Source organism: Amblyomma americanum, chromosome 7, assembly GCF_052857255.1.
Source record: "Amblyomma americanum isolate KBUSLIRL-KWMA chromosome 7, ASM5285725v1, whole genome shotgun sequence".
Lineage (NCBI taxonomy): Eukaryota > Metazoa > Arthropoda > Arachnida > Ixodida > Ixodidae > Amblyomma > Amblyomma americanum.
The window spans coordinates 45,104,630-45,124,926 of NC_135503.1; the positions used below are offsets into that span (position 1 = coordinate 45,104,630).

Sequence of the window (20,297 nt, forward strand, 5' to 3'; positions counted from 1 at the left end):
CACAATGCACACCTGTTCTTTAATTCAATAAATTACCTACCTTGCTCTCACCACAAGAAAGATAATCCTAGCTATATGTCTGCTTCTGAGTATCCCAAAGCTAATGCACAGCTTTTAAATGTTCGCCTGAAGCAAGATATTTAGTATGAAGCTGATACTGACACACTGTGCATGCATCGACAAATGAACATAGCAAGTGCATGTCAGAACCCCTTGTGGGGACTAGCAACAGAAAGGGTTAAAATAAAGTGTAACTTGCATTTTTCACAAGAAGACACAGCCATCTATGCTACCACTAACAAAAGAGACAGATCTCTCCACAAAGGAAGTATCTAATTGAAGCAAGAATAATGCAGTGCCGTAATTATCAGATTTCCTTCTTTTCAAATAAGCCATTATGCCTGAGCTATGTAGGTTATCCGCCCTTGTCAACAATAGTGTTTGTGGTTCGACCTGGTGACTGGAAAGAAGAAAGCATTGAGCCTAAAGGCAAGATCATCGCCAACCTTGAACTGTTACCTCTCAAGACTTAGGAAATTCATGCACTTTGTAATATTAACTATTGCTCCTATACTGCAGTGGGATGTTCACAAGGTTCAAGCATACTGATCCAGGTGGCAGTACTGCAAAATAACAGGACACTAATATAAAACACATCTTGATATGAAAACCACACCACACACATTTGCAGAACTCCGTACTTCTCTTTATTCACGTCGTTTTCTGAAACTGAAATCAGTGCTACACGCTGACTAGACTCTAATCTGATTGAAAAATCTGTCCTGGAACAAACTAAGCATTTCCAGTCCGGCAAAGCTGAAACCTTACTAAAGACATTCAGTAATTCCCAAAGGCATGAGCTTAGTCTCAGGATTTGCTCTATTCTTTGTCGCTTTCATGCTAAGGTTTGATCTTGAAATCCTTGTTTTTCAAAAAGGCTATCAAAGCATTGCATACAATAGTCTTCCAATGGATACCCGGCCATTGTCTCAGTCCTAGAAACTCCAAGACTGAGGCAACGGCTAGGCAAGCTCATAACAGCAGTACCATGTCTGGTCTCCCATTCCTGTGAAGTGAAATGTACTATCCTCTAAAATCTATGCAGCAAATGGCAAAAAAGAGTGTATCCTTAAGACTGAAAGAATGCCTGTAGAGTGAAAGTATAGAAGTTGTGCCCTGTTTTACATTGATTCCTCAGTTCAATTCACCATTCCATAATCTCTAAACAGAAGCCTTGAAACACTCAATCACCGTTTCCGACTTAGACCTGCCTATACATACTTTTAACATGGAATTGGCAGTGTGGACAGCCTGTAATGTACACACAGCAACAAAGAGGAGAGCGTTTATCACCAGCTAATGCAGTGCCCACAATGAAGCAGTTTTAGGATGCAAATGGGGTGTGATTTAACACCCCTTGACAAAAGGCTTTTTCGTCTTTTGATGGTATTGAGGTCTATGGCTCACGAGTAATCTTTAAAAATTGCCAACTAGTATGTTACGTTCAGTCCATTCAAGCACCCTAAAACAACATTACAGTAGAGGCACTGTATGTTCGACAGTACTGAATTGTTATCCTTTGTTTCATAGCTGTTTGCATCAAGATACCATATTATTTGTTACCACTTCTGTCACATACTGGCTTGATGCGATGTGATTACCACTGCCTGTCTGTCTGCAACTGCTGACTGCGTATAAGGCTTTTTTTTCATTGTCTGCTGATGTCCACTCTGCTTTTTATGGTTTCTTATCTAGCATTCCCTGTTAACGTTACCAACATGTTACAGCGTGAATTGCAGTGTTATGCGTTATAGCTGTATTCCGTTATGTGTTATGTTTAGTCCTCGCACATTTTTTTGTTCAGATCTGTTAAAAGGATTAACTAGGGACCACTGTTAGAGGTGAACCCTACTTGAATGCTTATGCACATATAAAATCAAGAAAAAGCCACCTTTCCTTCGGCATGACTCTTCATTTCAGACTATTAATGTACAGCAGACACACACAGCACAGGAAAGAGATCAACATAGTCTGCGTAAAGCCTTCTTCAAAAGATGGCAAACACCTGACACACTATGCACATCCATTACTTACCCTGCGTTATGTTAACAAGTGTTGAAGAACATACTAGCTAGAAACAACATGTCTTTGTAAAATGCCCTTTACACGTGCAGCACACGGAATGATGCACAGGCACCTCTGCACCTGTTTTCAGTGCAGGGCTATCAGCTCTGCCTTTTTTCTCATCTCATAGTACACTGAACAGTAAGAGTGGCCATCAAGAAAATCCCGGAAGCGCAACACAACATGCCCGCTGAAAATTACTTGTACATTATCACAAAGGTTCTGCGGGTATGGCGCATATTAAGAATTGTCGTTGACGAGCACTCCCACCATCACGTTTGTGTAGCCGCTTGACACATGATTGTCCCAGCCTGTGTGGTTATCCCGTGCTTGAGTTTCGCCGTCTGTGTAGACACACTGCACTTGAGTATTCCTGTCTGTGTGGCCACTGCAGATGTCGCAGCACGGCCACTGCATTCACAGATCCAGGGCTGCAATCAAGTTTAGTACTTGCGGTGAACTTTGAAAAATCTTTCAGAGCATGCTTGCACACAGTATTTTAGCTAAACATCACAATGTTTTTATTTGACTGCAGAGAAACATATGCAGAGAGAGAGAGTTGGACCTTGTAAGGAAACTCCATTTAAAAATGGCTAACTGAAACACTCACTCAGGTGTGCAATGTTTTTCATTTGTTGGTTTGCTTTACATTAAAAACACGACTCGCTACTTAAAGGAACACTGAGGACGAGCACAACTTGGCTTCTATTGATAGATTACTGTGTCCCAATGCCACATAGGCTATTTTCACTGAAAATGAAGCTTTTTCAAGCTAGAAAAGGTCCAAAAGATGAAATACATACAAGTATTTGCATTGCCAGTAGTTTTTACAAGCATACTGTGATGCCTTTAACCGGGGAGTTTTTTTTTTTTTCAAAATGAGCCAAACTCACCATGACAAAAGCTGAGAAAAACGTAGAAGTTTTTTATCTACAGTAATGCACAGGAAGTTGTTACGTGATAGGCTTTAAAATGCTGGTAATGTGGCCCATTTAATTTTGATAGTTTTTCAAAGGAAAAATCCATGAGCATATTACGATTATAACTGAACTTCACTTAAACTTGATGCCTGGATTTGGCTCATTCTTAAAATAAAAACAACTTTTTTTCAGTTGCGGATATCTTGAAGCCAGGTCACACTGTCATTAACCTAATTGCAAAAAAAAAGCTCCACTTTTAAATCCAAATTTTCTCAGGAATAAATGCACTTCTACTTCCAAACACACTGTTTGGCAATGCCAAACCATCCCCTCTATTCACCTCCTGCAATCCTTCACCTTACTAGAGCCTCTAGAAAGGCAGAGCAAAAATTACTTATGATAAAAGGAAATGTGCTATAACTGTCTTAGGGTACGCCCAGACCACACTGTGAGAGAATGGACAAAAGCAAAAGTGTTTAACACAGCCACAAAGGACCCAACAATCAATTACTACCAGGAACAAAAATTGAACATAGTTCTTGATGTTCCTTTAAGTAACGAAACATATAGTTTGGAAAGTTAGCATATTTGTCCTTAAACTAGCACCAGCTGTAGTAGAACACAAACAAGCGCATGCCACAGCTCTGCTGACCTCCCACTGCGTGTGCGTCCCACTAAAGCTACTGCTATGTTTAAGAACAACTAACTACAGTTAAAATCCTGCACCACAGTATACACACAAGATTAGAAACTCACACGCTGTGACATTATGGCATTGCTGTCGTCATCACATGCCGCTGCTGCAGTCTTGTGCACTTCTAATCCTAGCACTGGGAGTGGAAGGGGCTGTAATAACAAGTCACTGAGCCACATTTCACTGCTAACAAGCAAAACATTTAGACCTGAAAAGCTTAGCTGCGACCATCAACACATGCACAAGTTCAAGCATTATTTCAAGATGACACAGCCTGCTTTATTAATACCGGCCTGAATATTGGAGACTGGTTGAGGAAGCTCTTATCTTTGCAATGATATAAAATATATTAAGAAATACTGCAGTAATATGTCAGTGCACACATAAGGCATAACCTGAATGCACACTACGCAACGTGACCAGCAGTTTGAAAAGCAAAAAACTGTAGATGCCACAGCAACTTTTACAAAAAAAAAAAATTTATGAGTGATCAATTCGATTGAAGTGGAGGAAATGTGATGATTTTTCTTTCCCTCACCAATCCATTAAAATTGTGATTCTATATACTGCGAAAGCTTAGTCTCCTACACTTTTTGCAGTGAAATTTTAAGCATTCTCCATCATCACCGAAAGCAAACTTGTATTTGACTGGCATTAGGCCTATTTTAGAATATGCATGCGTAACCTGGTATCAATACACAAAAAACTTCATAGATAAAATAGAATGTGTCCAGAAACAAGCAGTACAATTTGAAAAAGGAAATTATAATATTACATCCGAAATATGTGAACGATTGGGTAGAAAACACTCATCGCACAGAAAAAATACTAAGATTAAAATTATATACATGAACAAAACTGGTACTGACAAAATACAGTACATAAAGGAGCCGCATTAAATCTCCTCTAGGAGTGACAGTGCTAACAAAATTAGACCTTATCAGGGCCGCATCAGTGTGTTTAAATATTCATTTTTTCCCCAACTTGATTAATAACTGGAACCAGCTCCTGAATGAAGTGATGGACGCACCTGATATTGAAAATTCTATTCAGATCCTTATTCATTTGAGTTTTTCGGAGTTTTTTTTAAATTTTTTTAGCCTACACTATTGTACGTGGTGTTCATATGCATTTCCTTTTTATTGTTCTCAGTGTTATCGGATTATCTGTATGTTTTCCAGTAATTTTGATTTCAGTGTTGGTCGTTGTTAACCGATGTATTCATGTGCATTATGCCGAACTTTTTACCATTGTTTCACCCCCATGTACTTAACCCTCCTACAGTAATGCCTCCTGGCAATGTAGGTATACTGAATAAATAGTAAGTAAATATATAAATAAATAAATACTCCACTCTTGATTCAATTCCAATGATTCTATGAAAATTCTAATTCTCTTCTGCTTCTGATCGCTTCTTTCATTCATTTTGCTGCGTCAGTCTTGGGTCACTTTCATATGAGATGAGTCACTCTTAGTTTGGCGTCTCCCCACTCTCCACTAATAGTGGAGAGGGTGGAGAAGAGAGGTGGACGGCTGGCAGGTGTGGTTACCTTCAGGTGTGACGAGGGTGGTCGCCGGGTTTCTGCTCCAACAAGGCTTCAATGCTATCACATAACAGACATGATGCAGCAGCCTCTGTACAGAAAACAGAATGGAGGCTAGGAAGATACAGCACTTACAGGAGCTTCCACGAGCAGAACCATTGGTGCCACATTTGTCTTCTCCAAGTGCAAACTTTCCATCTGGGTTGTAGAGATCAGCTGCACTTTCTGACTAAGCTCATGGTCATCAGGACTGTGCTGCTGGCCAGAGACGCTCGGGACTTCTTGCTCTTCTGACCCAGGAAGCTTAACGTACTGAATCCACATTGTTCTCGAAATGCCATCTTTGGGCAACAGAGGTCGAAAATGGTTCCGCATCTGGCTGCTTGTGTTGTGTCCAGTAACTGGACAACGGCTCGTCTGTTGAGTGGCGCCTGTAGCAGGTGAAGTTCTCCAAAGCTTTGGTTTTGGTTGTGGCAATGCCTGGAGTAGCAAGAAGTAACTATAACATTTTGACATTTCTGTTTGGTATTGTTACGTCACGAAGACAGCAGAAGGGAAAAATGATATCCTAGATAAATTAAGAAAAGGAAATAATGGACATCGGCAGGGCATGAAAAGCAGAAAGCAGATAACTGGTGGTCTCTTAGGGCAACCGAGTAGATTCCCAAAGAAGGCAACTATAGCAGCAGGTGGCTGAGAGTAAGGAGAGAAGATGAGGACAAGTGTAGAGCCTCCCGAACATTGAATAATAATGCGTGACTGTCACTGGAGAGGACTTGCACTGGAGAGGACTTTGTGTGCATGTGAGAACATTCGCCGATTTCCCCATCTATCGCCATTATAAGGCACTCAAATGCCACACGATATTGTTAAAAATCTGTGAGGCTGCACGTGCCCGAACCTCCATGCCTGCCACAGTATACCACAGCCAGTGGCTCACGGATTCACATGCCTTTTGCTGCTGCGCCTGCAAAGGCAGGCAGGCACACACAAAGTGACTCCTTGGACCAGGCACATGTGCCACCGTTACCCATTCTCGTTGAGATGAACACTGATATGCCCTGAACACAACAATCTGATTGCAAGTAGCAGGAGAGAGAATGGACTGTATTTTAAGCAGCAGATTAAGCACCTGGGAAGTTACAATGTGATGAAAGGGAAAATAGTTTTCCTCTCTCATAAAATAAAGAAGCACGCATTTTTTCTCTTGAGGCAGCCTCTCTGCTTAAAAACACAGTACTTGAGCTACCTAGTGATTTACTAACGACACCCAGTGCAGACACAGTCAGTAAAAGGCCTCTTGCCATATGGCCGAGAAGACAATCTGAGACCAACTTTCCCCCACAAAAGTCAAAGAAGAGTCAACAGGAACCACAGCTACCTTAGTGGCTGCCCTATCAAGACAGGCCCTACTACCACTAGTTCCAGACTTTTTTTTGACCTCCAGCAGTGGTTATAAGCCCTTCAGACACAGCGTGTACATTTGTACATGTGTCCTACATACTGTCAAATCCCTGTAAAGAAAATGCAATGTGCAGAAATGTGGGCACTACAGCAAAGTGCTGAAATGTGTAAATTCATCCACAGAACCATTTCAAGCCAGGCATGCAGAAACCACTTTTAACATTGATACTTTCTACGCTTTACGGTAGCTCTAATAGGGCTCCAGTTAGTGCAGATTTTCTTTTGTTCGTTTTGCTATGATGAGTGCTTTAAAATGATCAAAATGTGCTGATTTGTTTACGTGATGAGTTCTTATGACAGAAATGATTCAAAAGCAGTGTAAATTAAGTCCTCAAACAAGTGTAAAGTTACGATAAGGAGAAATGGGCTCCCAACAGAAACTGCACAATTAAGCATCTGGGAGGATGTAAATTTTTGTTTTGTGCAATCCTGTGACAAGTGACATTTTGCCTCTTTTGGATTATAATTCGTGCCTGAAGAGGATAAAGTCATTGCATCACTTCATTCAGCACACAAACATGTCTCACTATAGTAGTTCAAAGTTCTGCAATGCTCAACAGCTGCAATTAATTAACAGCCTGAGCACCGCAAAACAAAGCAGCAATAACACTGACAACTCAACGAGCAGAAGAAGTAGATAACAGTATGCTGACTGCTGTTATTCTGTTGGCTGACTACCAAGTTAGGCAACTGATATGCTTAATAAACAAAAACACAGCACAGAGTGACATGTGTGATTTCATAGGATTTTTTACTTTGCAACACATACATTTCCTAGCAGCTTCCCTCCTTTACAAATTATAGTCACACTATAACAATGCTTCCTACGTTTTAAAAATTCGCCAAAAATTACAGCACAACACAAGTGGCAGATTCATTTTGGCTCCATGCTTTCATCAGAAGATGCTTTGTTAGGCTTCATGTTATTCAAGATAGGCAAACAAGTTTTAGACAGTGGTACAGGCTAATAAATTTCCAGCATTTGCTGGCGCAAACGTACAATGCCTGTAGAGTAGACCTGCATGAAGTTTGAATGTTCTACTCAAGCTTGTCATGTATGCATTTCTGCAAACAACCTAGTACATAGTAAATACTTCTGTAAACCAGTAATTAGTAGACTAACTTAAATACCTCAGGCATTTGTAGTGTATGAAGCCTATAGAGCACAACGTATTTGAACACTTTACCCAAATTAGTGCAACTTAATTTTGGTAATAGTAATAAAGATAATACTTCGTTGCACCAAATATACACATAGTGTACAAACATCCAGCCTGTCGAAGCCTCATAAGGCTTGAGCGACAGAGCCCTATAGCCAGGGGAACAACGCATAAATGTATACAAGGCATGATGGAAAATATTAAACATTATAAAGCACCCCATAAGTTCTGTAAGCAACGAAAAACCAGAGAAAAAAAAAAAAACTTTTATGTACTGACTACTCCTCCTCTGAAAGGTCGCACAGAAAAGAACAAAAAATAATGCAGCAATACCCAACATAAATGCAATTGGGTACACATTAAAAAAGTTTCTTCCAACAACTGCGCTAAAACAGCAAACCATCATTGCGGTCTGAGCGCATATTGCTTTGCACTCCTGAATTCTGAGGAAATTGTAAAGCCTGCAAAAGAATCCTGAAATCGCACAATTTTGCATGACAAGCTGCAGAACCTTATGTGTATAAAGTGATCAACCCATTATCTATCAGTGTATCTCGACATCTTATTCAGTTTATGTTTAGTTTTGGCACGAAGAACACTTGGAGATGACCTATTAAAGTATAAAAAAACGTAATAATTTCTTTCTGTGTCATGTGGACCATTTGCATATGCAATAAGGTTTCTTCAGTCAAAGAAACCCCGTGGGAACATACAGGATCTTACTAAAGCAAAAATGTTTCAAGGCAAGTTTCCATTGAAAGATGAGCAAAATCTGGCAATGAAGATATTTTAAAAACATCCGAATTGGAACCAAGGCCTAAATCATTGCCAACATTCTTTACAGCGAACATAAAGTTAATCCTATCCTTCCAACTTACTGCACAGTGGCCGTAACCATAAACAGTTATACCATATCACAGTATAATTTAACCAAGAGCTTTCACAACAACTTGTATTGAAAGCAGCATGTTGTAGAGTACACAGGAGATGGTTCGCAGCCTCTTACAAACACAGAAGAGGTGATCATTCTACAAAGGGCCACTGTCAAATTATATTCCTCAATATTTTTAAACTAGTTGCATAATTCAGGGGTTCACATTGACAGTGGGAACAATCAGACCCATGCAACAAAATCTGATAATTAAGGGTCAACCTTTTTCAGCAGGCTGTGAAAGCAGATAAATTGAACCTTACAAGTGTTAACTTGAATCAAATTCTCTAAGAACCAGTCCATGGCCCTCACTGATGCTGCTTGAAGGAGAGAAAACACATAAGGGTAGTTTGATGACTTGGCTACAAGGACGGTATCGTCAGCGTGCTAATACAAGCCTGCCGGCACAGCACTTGAAAAGATATTCATATAGATGTTAAAGGGAAGTTCCAAGGGCTTTCTGAAATTACCATACTCTAAAATTTATACTTTAGGTTTTTCTCTCGTCACTGGATACTTCTGCCAAGTTTGGCAGAAATAAGATATTTCATTCTGGCACAAATCAATCCTAAATTCACCATATCTGTGTCCTCAGTTCAGATGATTTCTATAGGCAACATTGTATTTTTGACATCACAAACATTCCCTGCAAGTTATTGCCTGCTCTTCGCTTCAGCACCAAAGTTGAGGCCTGTATCAGGTCGTCTCAGGCGTTTTATGAAAGGACTCATCATTTGCAGTCACTACTTGAACCATTCAATATGTGTACGAATATTTATCTAGCAATGTTTGTGACATCATCACTGCAATACACAAAGCATCATCTCTAGCCACAGACTGAGTTCTGATTTCGATTTGCAGGTTACAGTGCTTTAAAGTGGTTCTACTCGGTATACTGGAAAACGGTTTGTTGTGGCAGACAGAGGGGGACTCTAAGGAATGTGGTATGACTATCAAATCAAAGTGTTCACAAAACTCTCAGAGTGGCCCTTTACACAACAAACGACTGAGTATACAGACTTGAGGAACACCAGCTTTGATTAGCAAAAAATCGCACCTGGTTCGCCCGATCACAACGTATTGCATTCTTTTCAGGAAAAAATTTTCTAATAGCAAAAGGAACGGCCCACGAAAGCTCAACATGGACTGTTTAACCAACAGCACACTGTCACACACTGTCAAATGCCTTGCTGGGGTCCAGAAATAATGCACAAACAACCTGGTTACATTCAAATGCTCAGTTAGAGATGTCAGAAAAGTCCTCCAGTAGCACTAGCATACCTTTACCTTGTTTGCATAAAGCAAACATTTTTGTGAGCCAGCAATCCAAGACTAATTTCATTACTTTTCTAACTGTATTAATAACAGCTATTTTAAACTGATCTGCACAGTGGACATTTTATTAAAAATAAAATCAAACCAAAATTCTCTTACGAGGATGCAGCATAGGACTTTGTAACTTCAAGTTCCTAGTGACTTCTAGGATATCTGAGCCAATTATTTTATCAACAATTACTGATTATGACAAATAATTTTTCTTCCTTGGATGCTACCCCGCCACAAACATGTTCAGGTGTACAGCTGAATGAAGTGCAGAAAAAATCCAAACACAAAAAGTTGTTAGAATGTGTGCACAATAGGGCGACTAAGTTAAAAGAAACAAAGCAGCTCCTGCCATACCCTGCTGGTAGCAGCAGCCCTGTGTTCAGCGCCTGCTTCTGGCAGTGGTCCACATGTGGCTCTTACTGTACTCGTTTCCTGCAGCTGTGGAAAAGTGGTAGACTCCTGGAGTTGCTCCTCTGCACCCTGGCAGGTGTATAGTGCAAAATAGACACATAACAGCAAATCAGTCATGAAGTGATGCAGCAATAACTGTCCTGTCTCCCTGTTTAAGTTGCAATTCCACAGCTTTCAGCGCAATTATTTCACTCTGCTCCCACATGCCGCAGGGGTCTACTAATGCCCATGACAGCATGCACCGCATTATAAACCATCCAGATTTCACAATTCATAGTCTTACAGGCACACTAGGCTACTGGTGGACTGATTACCACAAGCACAGCCAACCTGCACAGTTTTCATGGTTTGCATGGGAAAAACAAGCTGAAGCCGACGGCTCTGTGGAGTGGCTTGCATTTTCTTGTGATGATAACATTGGATACTATCATCAATGAGCTGTCATGCCGCCTGGAGAAACCCAACCACTATCAATTACATTTTGAAATTTTAACCAATAAAGAAAGTTCACGAACTTAAGGAAATGCTGTTCTTTACGATACAGACAAATATTCTATACATGTACGTAAAATGGAGGATTCTGGTGGTCTTGGTACAATGTTGGTTCATTTCTCTAGGTAGGAAAAAAGCCAATAAAGCTGCTTTTGCTAAGAACTGCATGTTTGAAAGGTAGGCTATCTCAGTACTGCAGTTTAGTCTCTCTTAAAATAGTGCCTAATGTCCTTTTACTTTTACGCCTCTCCGTCCAAATTTTCTGGCCATTCGGCATGCGTGGCTGACTAGATCTCTTTGGACCTTGAGCTGGCTGCTGGTTAGCCGGTCCTCCCGGTCCTTGGACTAGGGGCGCCAACCACGCTCAGCCTGGAAGACATCGGCAATCTTCGGGCAAGCAGCAAGAGTCCTTTATTAGAGCAATAAAGTTTATTCACTCACTCATGCTAATTCGATAAAGATGTTAACATCATGCTAAAAGCTACGCCAACCGTGAAGAATCCTAACCTGCCAGCCACCAGGAATTACATTAAGCAACTAAAGAAGACCAAAATCTGCTAGATGTAGTGGTATATCTGCCAAAAGGCAGCAATCCTACCAAGTGAATGAACCACAAGAAGCTGTGGAAGTGAAGGAAGCATGCAGCAATATGCTGGTGTTGTTACCAACAATGGCAGCATTCCCTGAGCTACCTGTAGAGGGCAACAATGGCTACACTGCACAACCAATTCTTACCACGAGTTTAAGTACACTTTTCTGATACTGAGGACAACTGCATTCAATTTTTGTTTCTAGAAGAATTGGTTCCATGGCTCTTTCTCACTATGCTGAACTCGTGACATCAAGCCCGAAAAAGACAATGTGATCACTCTTTGGAAGTGAATAACAGTATAGCCTAGCCTCAAGGATCCGCACACAAAAAACTGCCTCGACACACTGCAGTTTGCTAGCAAGTAGTGGCGACACCTGTATTTCACTTTTTGACATTTTCTAGGTAATGAAAGGCTCCACTTTCAGTTAAAAAAGCATGTTTGTCATTAGAACACAGTATATATACCGATAAAAGCCGACGTCAAGAGGTCCTCAGAGTCTCTTCAGGACTGCCAAACAATGATGCAACAGGGAGACTGGGGAGCAGGAGCGAGATAGTTACATGACATCTGTTTATAAGGTGTGCAAAAAATAAGTCTGTAAATGCATAAAAAAAAGGAGACAATGGGTTTAATATATCAATTAATTTTTATACAGTCAGTACAAATATTTGCCACTGCGTCTGTGACTTCAACAATGTTGAGGATGCATACTTCTTTTTTTGGTGACCATAAATAGACAGCACTTGAACTTGATTGGTGACCACAAGGAATATCTGGTCAAACAATATGTCTGAAGGCACGTTACGCCGTGGTAAAAACAGCGCAGTGACGACAGACACAGAGAAGACAGAAGAAGACGGACAAGCGCTGTTTTTTTTTTTTTGTCCGTCTTCTTCTGTCTTCTCTGTGTCTGTCGTCGCTGCGCTGTTTTTACCACGGCTTAAAGATGCACCAACTAGCTCAGTTGTCGGTTCTTCTGAAGGCACGTTACATTTCATCGTTGTTTCCCGTCTGACAATCACGCTTTTCCAGTCTGCTAAAACTTTTGTGATCAAATGTTATAGTTTATGCTTCAGCACCTATCCTAAGCAATTAGTTAGAGAAAATTGGCACCGATTCATGGACCTGATGTCGTTGAAAGTTTCTGATTGGAGTCCAGGAAGTGCCAAAATTGTTTGGCAGTGATGTGGTATGTTTTAGCTTCTTTTGTAGCTGGGGAAACTTCCTGCTAGTGACAACAGAAAACAATTTTATTTACCATATCAGATTAACATTTCTACAGAAAAAAAAAAACAGTATAAGTATTGCAGAGTGACATGGGATCAACATCTCAAAAAGGTTTGTCATGCCCCTAAGACTGTCACAAAATCGTCCTGGACTTCATGTTGCTGATAGGCAGCTGCACATTCATGATGCTGTCCAAATGATAAAGTTAATTCTCAACAAAGACATCAAGCTGTGAGTAAAACTGGTTACAACAGCTGACAATACACTAGCTTAACACGTTATCACATTATGTCTCAAGTTAGCAAGCACAGCCAATAGCCTCATCAGCAGCGAGAAAAATATCTGCTCTGAGTTAAGAAACAACAACTGCAAACACAGTGGCAAACTTAACACATCAACATATACTGGAATTGTGTAGAACTCTTTGCCACTGTCTGTTCATATATGACCATGCTTTTGGTGACTTTCACACAGTCGGGTGTGTTGTGTCTGCATTTCATTTATTGCACAACTAAGAACATGGTACAATACTGACACACAACATGGAAGCCATGCCGCCGGCATAACACACACACACACAGCGTCAATATGCACGCATGCAGCTTGTGTCCACAGTTGCCAACACATGCACGGTACGCTGCTGATTTTGGCACACAACACTTCCTCCCTTGTAATTTTTTTACAAGCCCAGTTTCGATGGTGGTCGACGCACCCTCACTGGGCGACCTGTGATAGGATCAGGGAGGCTCACGGGAACTGCTACATGAGGAGTATTAAGTTTGTCTTCTGGTGCACTCACACATGTATCACATTGAGGTGATGCAGATTTGTTTTCATCTGGAACACAAGCTGGTGATGTCTCGTTGTCCGGGGAGGTTTGCATACTGGGTAGGAATTCAGGTTCCGGACCCAGATGGCGTTTGTCGTCGGTGTAACCCTTGCGCAGTTATCAGTGTGACGTTTCCAGGTTGTTCCTCCAACTTCCACTTCATATGATAGAGGCCTTGTTCTGGTTGTGATTGTTCCGGGCACCCATTTACTCGTACCCCTATAGGAACGCACAGAAACTTCTTCCCCCTCAGAAAAGGAGCGCTGAGGCTTACTTGGTTGAGATGACCCTTGTTTCTCATACGTACGTCCACTGGGTTGTGGGCGTAATAGTGCCAGTCGAGTGCGTAGCTCGCGCCCGAGATAAAGGTTTGCTGGTGTCCCACCAGTAGCACAGTGGGGTGTCGTACGGTATGCCAAAAGGAAGTTTGTCAACTTCTTGATGATGGATCCCTCTCCTTTCATGGCCTTCATACTGTGCTTGAAGGACTGCACGAACCTTTCTGCAAGACCGTTCGTCGCCGGGTGATATGGCGCGCTAAATGTGTGTCGCACACCATTCTGCATGAGAAAGGTCCGAAGCTCTTCCGATGTGAATTGAGGACCATTGTCCGTGACAATGCGTTCTGGAATGCCGTGAGATGCAAACATAACGCGCAGTGCATCCACGGTGTGCTCTGCCATAGCTGAACTCATCACATGTATTTCAGGCCATTTTGAGAATGAGTCAACAGCAATAAGAAACATTTTGCCCAGGAATGGCCCTGCAAAGTCTAAATGAACTCGGTGCCATGGTCCACTCGGCACTTCCCACGGGTGCAGAGAGACCTTTGGTGGCATGTTGCTCTCGTTGGAGCACCCTGCACATTTCTTAGTGATGGCTTCGATATAGGTGTCAACAGATGGCCACCATACAAACGAACGTGCAAGCGCTTTCATTTTCACAGTACCTTGATGTCCAGAGTGCAAGTCATTGAGGACTGCTTCTCGCAATACAGCTGGAATGACAGTTCTTATGCCCCAAACAATGATGCCGTGGTGTAAAGAGAGTTCATCTCTATGCCTGTAGAATGGAAGGATTTCGTTGTCTTGTTTGCACGAGTCCACCCGTTCACAACATGGTAGCGGACTCTCGATAGCAGACGGTCACGCTCTGTGGCTTGTCTGACTTATGAGCTGTTACAGGTAGTTGCTCCATTTGGTTCAGGTAGAAAAGTTCAGCTTCATCTGGTTTGTCTTCAGGACTGTCTGGAAGAGGAAGGCGTGACAATGTATCTGCATTGGCATTATCCGATGACTTGCGGTACTGTATCCCGTAGTCGAGCCCAGCTAGAAACAAGGCATAACGTTGAATGCGTGCTGCTTGCATCGCAGGAACACTGCTGGTTGGGCCAAAGATATGTGTCAGAGGCTGATGATCTGTGATCAGCTTGAAGTGTCTTCCATACAGGTATGCATAGAACTTTTGTATACCCCAGACAATGGCTAGTGCTTCTTTATCTATCTGACAGTACTGCTTTTCCGAAGCCTTCAAGGTTCGAGATGCAAATGCGATGGGTCTTTCACTCCCATCAGGCATTTTGTGCGAAAAGACTGCTCCGAGTCAGTGGGGGCCAGCATCACATGCTAGACGTACTTCAAGGTTTGGGTTGTAGTACACAAGGACAGTTTCTGAGGCTATAATCTTCTCTGCTCGCTGAAATGCCACCTCACATTCTTTTGTCCACTTCCATGGTGATGATTTCTCCAGAAGTGCATGCAGTGGTCTGAGAAGATTAGCACTGTCTGGAATAAACTTCCCGTAATAGTTCACAAGGCCAAGGAATGATCTCAACTCAGGCGTGGACTTGAGTGTAGGGGCACGTATCACTGCCTTGATCTTGTCCTCTGTCTTGTGTAACCCGGTTCCATCGAGCTTGTAACCACAGTATGTTACAGTCTTCAAAGAACGAACATTTCTGGAGGTTAGCTCTGAGCCCATACTCTTGCAGTCTTCTGAGCACTAGCTCTAGGTTCTTGAGATGAGAATCTTCTGACTCACCAGTGACAATAATGTCATCTTGAGTAGCATGGCACATTGGGATTCCCTGCAGGATTTGATCTATTGTTCTCTGCCACACAGCTGGCGCAGGAGAGATGCCAAAAATCATTCTGTTGTACTGATACAGCCCTTTTTCTGTGTTGATGGTCAAGAGCGGCTTGGACTCATCGTCTACTTCCATTTGTAGGTAGGCTTGTCTCAGATCTATCTTTGAAAACTTCTGTCCTCCTGCTAACTTTGCAAAGATGTCCTCAATGCGGGGTAAGGGATACTGGTCCACCACCAAGTGAGGGTTGATTGTGGTTTTGAAGTCTCCACATATGCGGACAGTTCCATTTGCCTTCACTACAGGCACTATGGGCGTGGCCCAATCACTGTGATTCACTTTTGTCAGGATGCTGACTGCTTCCAACCATTCAAGCTCAGTGTTCACTTTCTCCTTCAAGGCACAGGGCACTTGTCGTGGCCTGCAGAACTTCGGATGCACACCACTTTGAAGACGCAGTTTCAGTTTGATGTGCTTGAGTTTTCCAATGCTATCATCAAAGACGGCCCTGTGTTCTGCGAGGATCTTGTTCACTTGATCTGCACGTGGCCCCAGTTGGTTATCGATCCTCAATACACTGCTCAGCTCGAGAAGGTTGAAACGATTAATCCAGTCTCTTCCAAAGAGCGGAGGTCCTGGAGTGTCGACTACAAAGAACTGCACGCGTTGCGTTGACTTCCCAAACGTGACATTGGCTGTTGCCACACCGTTAGGGCTGAAGGCTTGACCAGTCAGCGTCTTGAACCGTACTGAAGTTCCCTCCAGAGGCAGATGAGAGAGATGCGCTTCGTACGTGGTTCTTGGCACAAGAGAATACTTGGATCCAGTGTCCATCTCCATTTCCAATGTGTGCCCTTCAATCTGTGGCTTCAGCCAGATCGGACTGCTTTTGTTCCCATCGTCGACATGTGCCAGAAGTTCAAATGCATCACTGTCTTGTTCAATGGCATGCACTTGACTTTTTGAAGCCTGCCTATTCTTGTAAGTAAGGCTTGACCGGCGTGGTGCTCTATTGGCGTCACTTGACTTGCTTTTACACGCGGTACTTATGTGGCCAACTTTATTGCACTTGTGGCAAACACTTGTGAGAAACTTGCATTTCGACGGTGGATGCCCCTTGCGGTCACACCTGTAACATCGTCGTGCTTCCTTCTCGACATGAGCCATGGAAGCCGGCACTTCTTCCCTGCTTTTGAATTCGGCGATGTCCTTCACAGCAAGTTCATGTGCTACTGCTTCGTCAAGGGGGTGCTCCAGCGTAACCTTTTTTGCAGTTAACAATCTCTGCTGGACTTGCACGCAGCGAAGACCGCACACAAATTTATCCCACAGTGCCTGGTCCAAAAATGACCCAAAGTTGCAGTTCTGTGAAAGCCGCCGCAGTTCTGCCATATATTTGTTAGCAGACTCACCTTCTCTCCGAAGTCTCTTGCAGAACCGATGTCGCTCAGACATTTCAAGAGGCACAGGTGAAAAGTAGTCTCCCAGGTACTTTTTAATGTCTGCGTACGTTTTCTCTGAGGGTTTGTTCGGCGTGGTCAGCTTGCGAAGGATAGCCTTAAGTTTTCGCTCCCATGCTTGTAATTATAGCCGCTACCTTCTTCTCTTCTGGTAAGCTGTTGAGCGCGAAGTATTCGTCCGCCCTTTCTATATACGACGACCAGTCTTCAACAGTGTCATCGAAACTGTCGAGCTTACCGATTAGCGCTGCTTGAGCTGCCATTGTTCTCCCGCCCAGTGTAGGGCTCGCAGAGTTAGGCCTGACACTGAGTGTTTGTCAATGCTCTTCTTGCGGCTGCCAGTTACTGTCGCTTGATGTGGTGATCTTCAGGCCGTTCTTGGAGCGTTCTTGATCCGGTCCTCATCGCCATTTGTTGTGTCGCACACCATTCTGCATGAGAAAGGTCCGAAGCCTTTATAGCTAAGAAACTTTTTTTCACGAGCAGCCGCAATGGCTCTTGCTCCATGTGATGCACTAACTGGTAAGTTCACTTTTAAAATTACTGGATGTCTTGTACAGAAACTGTTGGCTATGTTGCAGCATCAAACACAATGTCATTACACATATTTTCACTGCTGCTACCAGAGAGATGTTGAAATCAAGTGCCCATGGGCACTCACCTCAGAGGTGTACTTTCTGTTCGCACAATGGAAGTACACAGAATTTTGCAGCAGGGTGCCATTAGATCGGTACAGAAACAGCGATGGAACATAGTCTGGGTGATTCGGATCAGAAGAGGGTTGACCTGCAGAATGTACACAGATATAAGAAAATTTGTGCACAATGTAATAAGCACAAGAAACAATTAGATTAACAGGGCCATACATTCTATAATCTTTTGTTTGACATTTTCCTTCATTCTGGTCCTCTGTCATTGGTCATGGCTTTAGAGTGCCATAGGCCATTAATTGTGGATGACACCGATGAAAAGTGAACCAAAAGACAGAAAAATAAAACGAAACATATATTTCAAAACGGCCATTATATGTTTTCTCATCTGTGAAGCAGGGCAACTTCAAGAATGGTCACTACCAGAAACAATTCTGTTTCTGCAAGAGCAGACATGTCAGCATTCAAAGCAAGCTAACGAGTTGTAGTGCCATTCAAAAGTTGTGCACAACCTATGACAATTTCCTTTTATTTTTATTACTCTAAAGCACACACAAACACAACTCAAGAAATTTTTAACTGAAAGCTTCTGTGTGGTGCCAACCCAGGCATGAAGAGCCATGAAGCAAATGCTTTTCATGATATGGTTGCAAATTTATGATGTGTGTTACCATAAACAATGTTTTATCACGAAACAGATGTCCAAAATGGTCCTCGACACAGCTTAGACGAACGCAATGTCAACTTCGACAAGTTACTTCGGACATCTATATATGTATAGTCCTTGCCTATGCGATACAGCAAAGCCCTCTTGTAGCACAAAAGCCCCTTTCACTACTGTCAGGAAATAATGAAAGCTAAAAACTTGATGCCGCTCAATCAATTCAACATTTAACAGATAGCCGCCGCGGTGGCTCAGTAGTTATGGTGCTCAGCTGCTTACCCGAAATATGCAGGTTCGATCCTCGCCATGGTAGTCACATATAGATGGAGGCGAAATGCTAGACGCTCATGTACTGTGCAATGACAGTGCACGTTAAGAACCCCAGGCGGCCAAATTTACCCGGAGCCTTCCACTATGGTGTCCCTCATAGACTGGGTCACTTTGGGAAGTTAAACCCGATAAACGAAACCAATCCAAACAGCTCTCGTCATTTGTATACAAACGAAGTCATGCACGACTGTCTGTCTCAGCCATAAACTCCAGTTGGCAGGCATGTTCTTCACTCAGCCAAGATGAAATGGTGAAGCTTGAGCCCCTTTAGAACATATTTGCTGGCAAGAACAGCACATGTCACATGCTGTGGCATTTATGTGTACCAGCATCACAGTGGATGCCCTAGCCTTTTTTGTACATGGAGCACAGCAAAAGGCCATGTGCATTATTGCTTATCAACACCTGCTCTGGCCTGTACCACTGAAGCTGCATGCTGTACAACCAAATGGTGTCCATCACATCACGTTAATTCCTCCTATACCTAAACGTACAATTGCACGCTAAACCTGGGAATGCCAAGCCATACTGATGGCCAAGCTCGTACAATATGCATCGTGTTACTGATATTGCACAGAGGAATGGACAAAAATATTTACCTTGAATGAAGTGAGCTGAGCAAATTCGTGAGCTCTTTGTTGGGTACCAGTTGTCACGATTCACTGCTGCGATCCAAGCGTTCCTTCTCCGCTCGTCAGCAGGGAATGTAAATGACCGGATTCGAGAAAGAAGATTCGTTCCAGAGCGCAGGCTGCACCCTGGCACAATACAGCATGGCCCCCGTCGAGAATGCATCGCCGGACGTAACACCAACGTTTAAAGTAATGAGATCGACGACGCGTTGTAACCAGCCGAACACGACAGCAGACCGTAAGCACCGGAAGTTCTTTAGGGTCGGGCGCTTATATCCGGATGAATGAATGGATGGATGGATAAGACAACGTTGGAAAAGGCTGACCTCCTGCCGTGACTCGTAATATATTTTGTATTTTAAATACTTAAACTGGAGCCGGGGAACGCTCCTCTTCACCTTTAGCGCGAGCCGTTACATGACCACCTTCAGAGTGCGAATGAAAAACCCTGGCGGTCGAAAAGCAGCGAAAAGCTTCTCCGCCCACATAAACAATATGATTAATTCGCTAATGACATTCAGCGACATTCTTAGTAACCTAGAAATAGTTAAAGTAAGCTTACCAGACACTTGGATTCCTGTGATCCGTTTATCGGCAGTGACAACCAAAGATGCAGTAGCTGTAGTTGTCTTTGGCAAACACGACCATCACAACACCGAGAGACATTAAAAAAAAGCGCGTAATCGCGAACTGGGCTCGCGAGCTCAACGGTTCAGTCACTCTGCGTCGTTTTTATATCGCGCCGAAGTATGCACTCCTT

The 20,297-nt window shown here is 42.7% G+C and overlaps 1 protein-coding gene across 2 annotated transcripts; it reads right to left on the reverse strand.

Annotated features, from left to right (window-relative positions):
* Positions 1–684: 684 nt before the first annotated feature.
* Positions 685–20,177, reverse strand: LOC144099010 (uncharacterized). 2 transcript variants are annotated; one of them, XM_077632002.1, is made up of 6 exons: positions 19,505–20,177; positions 17,923–18,047; positions 10,518–10,601; positions 5,418–5,762; positions 3,801–3,890; positions 685–2,555 (listed from the first exon to the last, which is right to left on the reverse strand). In XM_077632002.1, the coding sequence occupies exons 1-6, from the start codon at positions 19,698–19,700 to the stop codon at positions 2,397–2,399; spliced, it is 999 nt and encodes a 332-aa protein (XP_077488128.1). In that variant the 5' UTR covers positions 19,701–20,177; the 3' UTR covers positions 685–2,396. The 2 variants fall into 2 exon arrangements, with proteins under 2 accessions (XP_077488128.1, XP_077488127.1); XM_077632001.1 differs by having other exon boundaries at positions 10,518–10,643.
* Between the last annotated feature and the right edge of the window lie 120 nt (positions 20,178–20,297).